The 12,493-nt window shown below is 38.8% G+C and overlaps 2 protein-coding genes across 5 annotated transcripts in view; one reads left to right on the top strand and one right to left on the bottom strand.

Annotated features, from left to right (window-relative positions):
* Positions 1–10,599, bottom strand: part of si:dkey-247m21.3 (5-hydroxytryptamine receptor 4) — a 44,955-nt gene extending 34,356 nt beyond the window's left edge. The window contains exon 1 of the mRNA XM_044053597.1: positions 10,479–10,599. The gene's annotated coding sequence lies outside the window, so the exon portion shown is untranslated. The remainder of the gene's footprint in view (positions 1–10,478) is intronic.
* Positions 10,600–11,616: 1,017 nt separating this feature from the next.
* LOC122758097 (putative cytochrome P450 120) overlaps positions 11,617–12,493 on the top strand; it is a 38,493-nt gene continuing 37,616 nt past the window's right edge. For 2 of the 4 annotated variants that reach the window (XR_006358118.1, XM_044011985.1), the window contains exon 1: positions 11,617–12,117. Coding sequence is in view for 3 of the 4 variants with exons in the window: in XM_044011985.1 (XP_043867920.1) it covers positions 11,928–12,117 (190 nt within the window). In the remaining variant the exon portion in view is untranslated. The remainder of the gene's footprint in view (positions 12,118–12,493) is intronic. The other 2 variants (XM_044011982.1, XM_044011984.1) reach the window with 2 other exon arrangements.

Below are 12,493 nucleotides of genomic sequence, written 5' to 3'. Positions count from 1 at the left end.
CACACACACACACAGTATTAGATGTACATGAGCAATCTTCACCTCCTTTGACTGCAAACTGGTGAAAACATGAATCTGCGGAAAATGGAGTCCTCTGTCAATTTCACTCCACAATGACCTGCCGTAGGCCAAAAATACCTTCCTGTTTCACACACACACATACAGAGAGTGAGCCGGGGTTGGGTTGATTATTCAGTGTTATATTAACTGACAACAACAGGAAACTGAGCTATCGGAGACGTGACAAACACATAAAGTTTGCTTGTGAGCGAATTGCTTCGCCACGCCACTCGACGCCGTGAAATAGCCGCTCGCCGTCAGAAGCAGACAGTGTCTGTCTCTGGTTGGATTAATGGAAAACGCCTCTGCTGTCGAGGCATGCAACACTCTCCACTCTCAAATGGAACCAGCTCAGGATAAAATTCTGCAATCTGTGGTAGAAAGAGTATTTAGAGTAAACAGAACGTCGCTGAAACCCTTCAAACACCCTTTGTGTTCACATTTGTTGCCCAGCAACAGCGCTGTTAAATATAAACAACTCAAGGCAACAATGGCCTTTTAGAGGAAAAGAAAAAATTTAAGGTGTACTAATGTAAAAATACAAAACAACTTCAACTCTGATTGTCTTGTTGAGCTCCATTATGTGCAAAAAGGAATATTAATCTGTAGGATTTGTGTATACCACCAACCTATATAACACGCAACTGAATAACCTGACAGCATCTGAGACTTTTTTTCCCATTTAAAGATAGGAAAAAGGAAAATAAAGAGGGATATTTGGGTATATATACAGTACAGCTGAACTAGAGATTTATTTACTATGGTTAAAACATTACTACTCAACTTTTCAATGTAAATAAAAGTCAAATTAGTTCACACAATACAGACTAAGCCCATCAGTCCGACACTACTGTGGGATACTTTACAAGCACTGCACACAGGAAGTAATGTGTTTTTATGTCAACACAGATGCTGGCGAAGTAATAGCGAGACATACTGCAAATAAGGTTGGAGTCTGACTGTCAACACAAAAAAAACACCCTGGAAAAAAAAGGTTCAGAAGTTTATTCTACTGCTCAAAAATCCCTGTTATTAAACACTTCTTGAACCCGCCCACCCCTGCTCTGCTGGTGGATACACACAAACGCTTCCTCACTCAGGTCTGACAGTTAATGTTCACTCAAGAATGTGAAAATGGATTTTGAAATATAAAGGTATAATTATTTATGTATTTACTGAACGTATCGGGGGCCATAATTATTTCCCTTTCAGTCCTTTCAGAAAACCACCAGGTAAAATAATTACCCCAAAATGAACCTTTTGTATTCATATCAGGGCCTGGGTGCTATTTTGGACCACCATGTTTTTAGAACATCCCACAACGAACCAACTAAGCACCTTTTGACTTTTTATTCCCAATGAAGGCGACATGTTGTACAAAACACTTTAAATGGATGGGTAAGGTGAGGAATACTCAACTGCAGCATGCAAATTTCCCCAATAAATGTTGCTAAATTTAACCTTTAATATCCAAAAGCTGTCTATAAAGTCACCGCTTCGGCAAGGTTGAAATCATTGGTGTCACAAATACATGCACAACGTGCAGGGAGTATAGATGAAGAGGGCGAGGGTTTTTTTGAGCGGGTAATTGAGTGCGCCGGCCTCGTCAACGCGCCCATTGGACTGTAAATAGACGTTGAGTGAGGAGTGAAGTGAACAACACACCAACACGTGCATGGACGCACTCACGCACACACACACACACGCCGACACACACAGTTATGTGTGAACAAACAGAGCAATCACCCCCGCTGTGCCTCCCTCTGGATTTAATCTTCTGCTGCCTCATATTTAAGAGAATTATAAACCTTTTAAAACCATAAATTTAAGGGGGAATTCTTTTTAACTCCTGTACCAAAGTCCATAGAAAACAAAATGTGTTTTTAGCTGACAGTTAAAGCAGCTTTTTCCTGGTCTGGTGCTGCCTTATTTGGTAAGTTTGTGCCACTTAGGAAAATCTGAATGAGGGATTTCAAACATCAAAGTCTCAAGATAACATATTTGAACTTACAGATGGAGGCAGCAGTGGATTAACAACTCCCCTGAGCCGCAACGTACTGTAAATTGTCCGTTTTCTCTATGGACTTCTTCTCTGCGGCTAAATAATTGAGATGTCATAGACATGTTTAACTGTACATCGTGTTATCAGAGAATGTGATTGTTCAAAATGTCAGTACCAAACATTCACCGGTCATTCTCACATTTGTTCTTCAAGATTCTTCATTTAATACTCTAGACATTTATTATTTAAAGGTTTTGCCATATTGAAGACAACACACATCTCATCTGTCCAGAAATAAATATCAAACAACTTGTTCTACTGCTTTTGTCACACAAATATCTAACCACACAGCAGCTCAATTCAGCTGCATTCAGATATGTAGAAATTCAAATCAAATGTCAGAATGATAAGGGATTAAAGTGACTTGGAATGATTATTGTTGGCCGGTGTTTCAGAAAACGGCTGATCTAAAGGGATTTTCCACACGAAACCTTCCCTAGGGTCTAAAAATCTGGGTGAAGATGCCTTGTTGATACCTGAAGTCATTAGGAGAATGGTCGGACTGGCTCAAAATGATAGAAAGCCACTTTTTACTGGTTTTCCCGTGTACCTAATAAAGTGGCCAGGGAGTAAATATACATCAAGGATGCTGTGTCAGGAGCAGGATCAAATAAAAGCACCTATATCACGACTCAGTCCATTTCCAGGGTTAGGGTTATTTAAATGAACCACGGTGCTTAACTTGTCTTAATATGCAAACATAGCAGATGGATTTATTTAAGTACTACCTCCACTACACCAGGTGGCGATAGTCCCTCTTTCAGCTTGTTACTATTAAGGGTTTATGAGTGTGTGTGTGTGGGTTTTTTTTATTTAGAGAATAATTTGAAACAAAAAAATCAGTTCGTTTTTCTGACAGTTTCTTCTCCTCTTGTGTACCAGCAGTCATTCCACTTTATCAACTTGGAGAGATTTAATTTAGTAACAATGCCAGTTTAAAACATCGGACTAACTCAATAAAAGTAGTTTTTTTCTAACGTCACTGATTGTTGAATTTACCACTTTGCCCTGAAGGTGCAGTACCTCGTCAGTAACCAAAAGGCAAACTATAAACAAAATATGCTGCTCTGGGTGAGGTGACACTAATAATGAAAAATGTCTGGCGAGCCATGGGATTCACACTAATGAGTTGGCGTTGGTACAGACGGCCTATAATTAGCCTGAAGGCGGTGTCTCTCTCTCGCTCTCTCTCCTAAATGTCTGTAGGGAGTGGCAAATAAGGACAGGACGATAACCTTTCCCGGTGCAGACAGAGACTAAAAGGCTGATCCCCCCCCTTTCAAAAATCCCTTCCTTGCTGTGAATTTGCCAGTGGCAGGTTATTTAAGTTTTATATCTGCCTGATTTATTTACAGATGCTCATAACCTGGGAGGTGGCCAGTGTTGGACTCATGCCCTCCACGGGGGTTTCAATGTCTGCACGGAGGCAGGATTGTTCTCTTTCATGTAAAATAATCAAAATAAGTTTCTATTTTTGTGCAGATCAAGGTTATAATAGTTTGGGATTTGAGTTTTAATGAGTTTTTTGCTTCGAGCACACAAGGTTGTGGAGGAATCTATTGAAACTAAAGGAGTTTTATGATATTATTATTCTTATTTTTCTTCTTGTTTTTGAGGGCTTCCCCATGCCCCAAAACTCACGGATTTTGCAACTGCATCAGACCTGGTGAAAATGTACATCTGAAAGTGGTTCGGTGAATGTGCGTGAAAATTGAACAGCATGTTTATCGTACATGCGCGAAAATCCGCCATCTTGGTTTTATTCGTTTTTACTTTTTTGTAAATGCTAGTCTAAATTTAGTGTTAGTTTTTGTTGGGAATATGGAGTATTTAATTACAGTACTGTGTCATTAAAAACCCTACAAAAGATGCCATTTTAAAATTCTTCTAATTTCCACCAGATTGAAACAAATGGAATTAGAATCCCGGCACATTGTGTTCTACAGAGAGGACGTGCATATCATTCCTCTCTTCTACTAATTGTAAAACCTCTCAAAAGTTTGCTTTTAATTAACTTTATATACATGTTTAAGATGCAGCCAGAAGTTACACATGTTGACCTATTTATTCCTGGGAAAAACACTTGATAAGTGTGGGTTTCCTTTGTTTTTAAAAAGTGCAGAATTAAACCTAATGCTGTGTTGCTGTTTAAATGATCCCGCTGTGAATGTTGTCTCTTGCCTTGGACATGACTTTCTGAGAACAGAAGCCGAGTCGAGGGGACCAAATTAAGTAGATTTACTGCCACAGAGGGGACGGTTTTAAACAACCGCCAAGGGAATTGCATTTTGATGACACCCTGACTTCAGATTTATCTCGAAATGCTGCATCCCATGCAATAGATAAGTCTGAGTCTGAGAATATATAAATAATACTCGGTGCTTTAGTAAAGGCTGCTGGCAAAACTGTGGGTCATCCCTGTTGCTATTTCATTATGTGTTCCTATTTCGGTGAATGTAAACCCAAAATCCACTGTCTGCTTTTCATTTGTTCGGCACCGACACTGTCCAGCCACTTTATTAGATACACATGATACATGGCAGCAACTCAATGCCTTTAGACGTCTGCTGAGTTGTGGAAAAATTGGGTGATTTGAGGGACTTTGAATGTGACATGGTTGTTGGTGCCAGACGGGCTAATCTGAGTATTTCAGAAACTGGGATTGTCACGGACGACCGTCTCTAGAGTTTGACAGAAAATGATTTGGAAAAGCGCGAGTGACAGCTTCTCTGAGCAAAGATTACTGGTTGAGGTCAGAGGAGAACGACCAGACTGGTTCAAAATGATATTCCAATAACTCCAGGAATCAAAGGAGGCTGAAGTACATCCCTGAATGCACACACCAGATGCTACTCCTGCCACTTTATTAAGTGCAGGACACCTAATATTATGACTCTCATCAAAGTCTTGCCTTATAGTCTCAGGTCTGGTCTCAGAGACTCTCATAAAATCAATTACTATTAATCCAGTATAGGACAGAGCAGGGGTGTCAAATATGAATTCATCCTGCTGATCATAACGTGAATTTTCACTCTCAGAATCATATAAATCCACTGTGATCATATGTAAATGGTAAATTAAGCATAATATTCTAGAAATTGCACGTGTTTTGTAAAAAAGGGGATTAGGTTATTATTATGGTATTATTTTACTGGTCCGGCCCACAAGTTCAAATTGTGCTGTATGTGGCCCCTGAACTAAAATGAGTTTGACAGCCCCGTTATTATACAGTATATTAGTTTTTACATATTTCATGGTTCATTGCATGGAGAATGTAAAAAAAAAAGTCAGAAAACCATACATACAATACAGTGCATAGCAGGGTGTATAAATAAAGAAAAATATAAAAAAAAGTCACATTTAATATTCATTTCAGCACGTCTTGCATCACTCAACAAATTTCAGAAACTCACTTGCATACACTAGATATACAGTAGCTACTGTAGCTATTCTATCCTGTTGCTGTCTTTTTAACAGACTTCAGATTAAATGTGTTTAAAACAAGTAGAATAATGTGCAGTCGATTCGCGTTTACACGTAACGTGTGACAATAAATCACGTGTCCTGAATCATGCGTTCCAGGATCTAACTCATTGTTTTTTGAACATTTATTAGAACAAGTTCCTTGACAGAGTCTCACACATTATGACAAGTATCAATACTCATATTGGTATCATACAAAGACAGTCAAATAGCAAAGAGGTGAAAGAATATTCTTTGTAGGTACACCATCAAGCCCAGTTGAATATTCTCACCTTTCCAAATACATTATAACAGGTGACCATTTTTCAAAATACAAGTCCGTCTGGAGTCGAAGGTTTGCCGTTATGTGTTCCATGCAGTTTACATCCTTAAGCCTTTGAGACCACTGGTCCAGTGTGGGAGGATGAGGCTAAAGCCAATTTACTGTAATCATTGTATGTGCGATCAATAAAAGAACCCTGAGCATAAACACACTATTTTTCCCTAAATCTGTCAACGATACAGTACCCAAAATGAGTTGCTGTGCTTCAGTTGGTCTATTTAAATTCAAAATCGCTTCACATTCTCCCAGAATTTTTGCAATTTAGGACAATCCCAAAAGATGTGGGAGAAGTCCCCTGTTATACCACACCCCCCCAACGAGACTGTCCTCCAGTAAAATGTACATATAGGTCGTATGCAGGAATTTACGACCTATATTTACGTTTTCAAAACATGCGCCCCTAGCGGGTGTATACATAACAGCAACCACTTCCGCCTTAGACGCTGTATCTAGTGGCTTCGCCGTTGTCGGCACATGGTCGACAATGGTTTGTTCCCAAACTATACCACCTTTTTAATATTTTTTTTAATTTTTACTACCTAACCCTGTCTTTTAAAGACAAAGTTAGTTTTTATTAATCCCCTTAGGGAAAGTATTCCTCTGCATTTTGACCAATCCTAGAATTAGGAGCAGTGCCACACTGAGTAGCGCCCGGGGAGCATTGGGGGTTGGGTTCCCAAGTGGAAAAGTACCCTTTCCACTTGGCCACGGACTGCCTTAACCCTACCCTGCCCTAACCCTACCCTCAGTAACATCTGTGCATATTCAAGTTGGAAAATACTACCTTTACATCGCATTCAGGGGTTTGAAAAAAACGACCCACAGTCACGTTTTCAGAAAACGACCTATATGTACGTTTCAGTTGGAGGACAGTTTGGCTCCAACACAGGGGGGAACAGTTATTATCATAACTTGCTATTACCAAAGGAGTTTTGAAAAATCTTGCCTTCAACTTCCAGCCAAATTCTCTCCAAATTGGGCTGCTTAAATATTTCTGCCACTCCTCATCAGCAATCATGGTATTAACTTCCAATTCCCATTTAGCTTTCACATCAAGTGTATCCACTGACGTATCCATACGAATCTCGCCATATATGCATGATATTATGTTTTAGTCGTCATCTTATTCTCAGCTATCTCAATCCAATATTGTTCAAAATTAGATGGAACTTCTTTAATTTTGTCCCACTCTTTGTGTGTCATCAGGTAATGCCGAATTTGAAAATATCGAAATAAATCCTTAGAATCAGTGCCATACTTTGCTTGAACTTGTGAGAAAGAGTCCTGAGAGTCATTCCTTCAAATAACTGATTTATTGTGATAAGGCCTTTCCCCGCCCATCTAATGAAACCACTGTCCATTTTTGCTGGCAGGAAGTCACAGGCAGTAATTATTTTCGCTGCCCTTGATAGAGATAGAGGTCAATTCAACAATCGTCTTGTCTTCTCCCAAACCTTTAATGTATGATTAACCCATTCGTTTTGTATCCTAAGTTTACGCCTTACTTTTGGATTTAGAAAGGGAAGGGTTGAGAGCGATATATTTTTTACTGAGCCTTGCGCTACAGTATATGCACCCATTTTGTGTCCATATCTAATCTCATGAAACCAATTTTCCAAGTTGTGCTGCCCAGTAGTAACTTCTAAAATGCGGTAAGGCTAATCCACTCTTATCCTTGCGTGCACAGAGGACTTTGAGTCTCACCCTAGGCCTCTTGTTCTGCCATATGAATTTGGAAACCAGCTTATCCAGAAATGTAAAGGTAGATACAGGAACAGGGATAGGTAATGCATTAAAAAGAAATAACAATCTTGGCAGGACATTCATCCTGATAGTTTCAACCCTCCCAACTAAAGACAAAGGAAGCATCTCCCATCTTTCCAAGTCATTTTTGATTTGAGAAATAAGTTTATCATAATTTGGCCCAATTGTTTTTAACACACTTTTCCCTCCTCTGACACCTCTGACCTCCACCTGCAGACGGCCTCAACCACAACAGATCCTCGCCTGTGATAATGTCTTCATGTTTACGTGTCCCTCGTTTTCACCGCGTGTCCATGTGTGAGTGGACTGCAGATGCAGGACCGGAGGGAGCTTTAGAATCATGTTTACATCAAACAGAGAAATGAAGTGGCCGCAGAGGACACGTATGATGTCACTCACTCACCCACAGCCTGATTGTGAGTGTTTCTAAAACAGCTGATCTTCTCTGGCTTTTCACACACACACACACACACACACACACAGCAGAGAGAGATCAGTGGACAGACGGAGACATCACGTTGATGAGAGGGGCTCAGAGGAGAGAAGACAGGCTCTGTTTTTTTGGAGCGGCACATTCCAAGACCACGTCAGGTTCAACTCGTGTCAGACAATAACAGAAATCCGAGGATGCTGTGGGACACGTCAGATTAAAAACACAGCCTGCTCTGATTAATCGAAATTTCCATTAATCTTATATATACATATATATATATATATATATATATATATATATATATATATATATATATATTGCTCATTTTTGGGCGGTTATCTTACTCCACTTATTCTACATTTGTTTTAACATGAGGTCACATGTGTTTGAGGAGTCAGGCTGGCCAATGATTCAGAAACTATATATGTATACTTAATATGATTTTCTCCAACTGCAAAATAAGAAATCATAATTATATAGTGATATGCTGTTGATACATTATCCAGACATTTAGATATAATACACGTAATGAACTTTGAATGCACTGCAGGGCTGCAACTATCAATTATATAATAATAAATGTCTTGTTTTGTCCTCAAACAAACAATATTCAGTTTTTATGATTTATTTGTTATTATGGAGCAAAGAAAGCAGAATATATTCACATTCAAAAATCTTCAACACTCGATTAATACATGATTGATTGATTGATTGATTAATTAAATAAACGTTGCAGCCCTGTTTGAAGACTTATCTGTTTAACAATAGCTTGTTATGTCAGCTTGATGGTGTTTTGTTTTCGTTTTTGTTTTTTTGTCTGTTGTAACAATAAAAAAAAGCCTCAGAATGTATAAGCGGAATGTATGTTGAAATGGATACTTTAATAAAAAGACGTTTGATATAACAATAGCTTGTTATTTCCTGTCCATTAAGACTTATATGAAGAAACTTACCATTTTTCTAAACTTTCCCTCAGGATTAAAAACTGACATTTATCTGACACATATCGCATTCATTTCAAGTGTAAACTAATTTGAAAACATTTTACTGTGATATCATGGAGCCCTATCAAGGAAGTCTAATTTCTAAGTGACAAACTACACTGTGCGGTCACTTTATTAGGTACAGACGACATCTAATAAAGTGGCAGCTGTGACAGTCAGAGATGGGTCTTCTTCTGCAGTCTCACCATAATAAGCCATTTTTCTGCCCACAGCACTGTCACTCACTGGTTATTTTCCCTCTTTGGCACCAACATGCAAGCATGCCCTGTTCAAAGTCCCTTAAATCAACTTTCTTCCTCATTCTGATGATTCATTTGAACACCAGCCGGTCGCCTTGACCATGTCTACATGCCCATATGCACCGAGTTGCTGCCATAAACAGGTGTACCTAATAAAGTGGCAGCGATTCAACAATAGCAGAGCTTTTCATGTGTCCTGACAGTGAGGGGAGATACTGATGTGAAACAAAGCTCCCACTAATCTTTCCATGGACGGTCTCGACAGACCATAACAAAGACTGAGGAATAATTATGTGCTTTAGAGGCCAAGTAAGGAATTTTGGCACAACTTTGTCTACTTCCAAGATGCACAGAGAAGGTAAAAGGTCCGATGAGGTAAAAGAAGTTAATCTGTATGAAGAGCAGACGTATTTGTGGCCTTGTCTGACCCTGGCCCAGTGAACTAGAAATGAGCAGGAAGATGTTTCTGCACTCGCTTCATAACTTCAATTCTTTTCAAGTTTATCCAACCACACTTGCTGAACCTGAATTAAGTTCAATTCAAGTTTTTAACGCACACATCCAGCAGCCAAGTTTCACTTAATGTCCACTTAATATCACACAAAACCTTATCTTTTACAGCAAACGTTTTTAATTTTCTGCACTTTACACCGTGTAAAACTGTCAACCTCTGAAATAACACATTTTTTTTAAAGATACTGGACAATCATCCATCTTCAAGACATTTATTCACTGTCAACAAATTACCAGTAGATTACGAATATATTATGTATCAATTACATCTGAAATTACCTGGTTTAACAGTAGATTATTACATTTAAACTGTATTAAGTATGCTTATAAAAACCTAAAGTTTGCTAAATGTGATGCCTGCACGCTGATAAAAATGAAAAACAACCTGCTGCTACATCCATATCAATCAATAAATGAATTATTTGGTAAAACACAATGCTCTTGTAAACAGTTGATCTTATAATCACAAAAAATAACTTTTTAAACCAAATTACAAATACATATTCTACAAATATAAATGTATAATTCCATTTTTTTCGGTTTCCCTCTGTGTTTTTCCATCTGTTTTGTCAAACTTTTAAAAGAAAACAAATCCAACCTGCGCACCTGCATGTGCCGGGCTCCTCGCCTCCTACTCCGCTCTACCAACACCGGAGCGTCTGTGTGTCGCTCATAATCCAGATTAAGTGAGTGGACAAAAAAACATAAAGCAACCTGGTTTGAATGAGCGCAGAGAGAGAGAGAGAGAGACAGACACCACAGAGTCCGTGTGCTGCCATTGAGAGAGAGGGAGAGAGAGAGAGAGAGAGGGAAAGAGAGAGCTCAGTGCTGCCATCCTGTGGCGGATGAGCTGCATAACAGGGGGCCCCTAAATCTTATTTTACACTGTTAGTGTATAATCCAGTCTCGTACAAAGTTCCTTAAAAGTGATACTTGAGTAAAAGTCCAAGTATGTTATCAGAAAAGAACTTTGGTAGAAGAAGTGTATGTATTAAATTACATTTTTTTTATTTTAGAAGTAAACTCTTCTTCTGATTTTATTCTTTGTGAAACTAAAAAAACAACAACAAGACGTTTACAAGGAATTTAATAGAAGAAATTCGGATGTAGAAACACAGCAGACAAGTACTCCACCTACTATAACAGTAACAAACAGCTACGGAATGTTATGGAGGCCATAAACAAGAAATAAAATATATAAAACACAAATATATAAATAACAAAGAAAGAGGAAAAGAAGAAGAACAAAGAGTAAAACTAACCTTAAATAGATTATCTGGCATTATCATTGTAGGCATCACATGTTCCGACACCTGGTGCAACGTGTATTTGAAAAACAAGTCGGGTCTAGATATACCATACTGTCTCATGGTCTATAAATTAGATGCAACAAGTTTGGACAATATCACCATTTAGTCAAACAAGAGACAACTGTACTTCTTTAACACACCATATCCAGGACAGACCCTCAAGCTTCCTGTCCTATACAGGATGTATATTGTAAAGGGCATGGTCTGACTGTCATGTGTCCAGGAGACCCTCTTGTCTCATGTTGTGTCATGTCAATCATTAATACATTCAAGGATTAGCACATGTTAACATTAGCTGTGTTAATGTGTTCTTCTAAATTCATATACTTCACTTCAAGTAAATAATAACACTCATACACATATGAACATTGAATAATGCAACGCACACATATAAACACATTCAAGCGTATTATTGACTAATATATCGTTTACAGTAACGGAACAACGTGTAAAAACGCAGTGAAGTATCACGAACACGTGACTCCAAATTCCCGACAGCACATGAACGCATCATCATTTCACCAGACGGTACTGCAGGTGACAACAGAGAAAACCGCAAACAACACGGAAAGCAGTAGCTTTTAACCTCAGTTTCTCTCGATTAAAACAACCCAAACTGTGAATAATTGAACGGCATGTTTTATTTTAATCCTGGATTCGATTTATGTCAAGTTTAAATCATTGTGTCATTGTCCGTCTTCAACTTTAAACCGGGTTAAACCGCATCGTGACCCCGAATGTCCAAACTACCGGGAAACGCAGGGTTGTCGTTGCTCGGCGACAAGTCCCTTGACTTTTACCGGGACCCGGTGAGCTTCTACCGGCAGAAGATGGACAAACACGGGGGCAGAGTGTTCCAGAGCCGCCTGCTGAACAGACCCACCGCCTTCATCTGCTCAGTTGAGGGAATGAGAGAGCTACTCAGTGGTACGTTTGATTAACCTGTTACTGACACTACAGGTGTCCAACAACTACATCACTACGTTTATATTAAAAGCTGGTTTGTGTCAGTAGTACATAGACAAAGTGGTGTGGTCATGTGAGAGACTCGTAATGGTGGGTTATCCCCCCTTTAAAAGTGGCTAATAACAACCATAATATTAAATAAGTACAACCACATGGAATATATATCTGTATGTTAGTTAATACATGTCTGTAGTAGGTTGTGAGGATACATTTGGATTCAAAATGACCTTTTACCTGGTTCTCACAACTTTGAGGTTATTTTTGTTATAGAATAGAAAACCTAGAATAGGTTTAGGGTTAGTGTAAGGTCATAGGTTAGGAGTTTCTGAGTTGTGCT

The sequence above is a fragment of the Solea senegalensis genome, linkage group LG21 (genome assembly GCF_019176455.1).
Source record: "Solea senegalensis isolate Sse05_10M linkage group LG21, IFAPA_SoseM_1, whole genome shotgun sequence".
In the NCBI taxonomy this organism is placed as follows: domain Eukaryota; kingdom Metazoa; phylum Chordata; class Actinopteri; order Pleuronectiformes; family Soleidae; genus Solea; species Solea senegalensis.
Note: the sequence above shows the minus strand (reverse complement) of the source record. Positions and strands in the feature narration are given on the sequence as shown.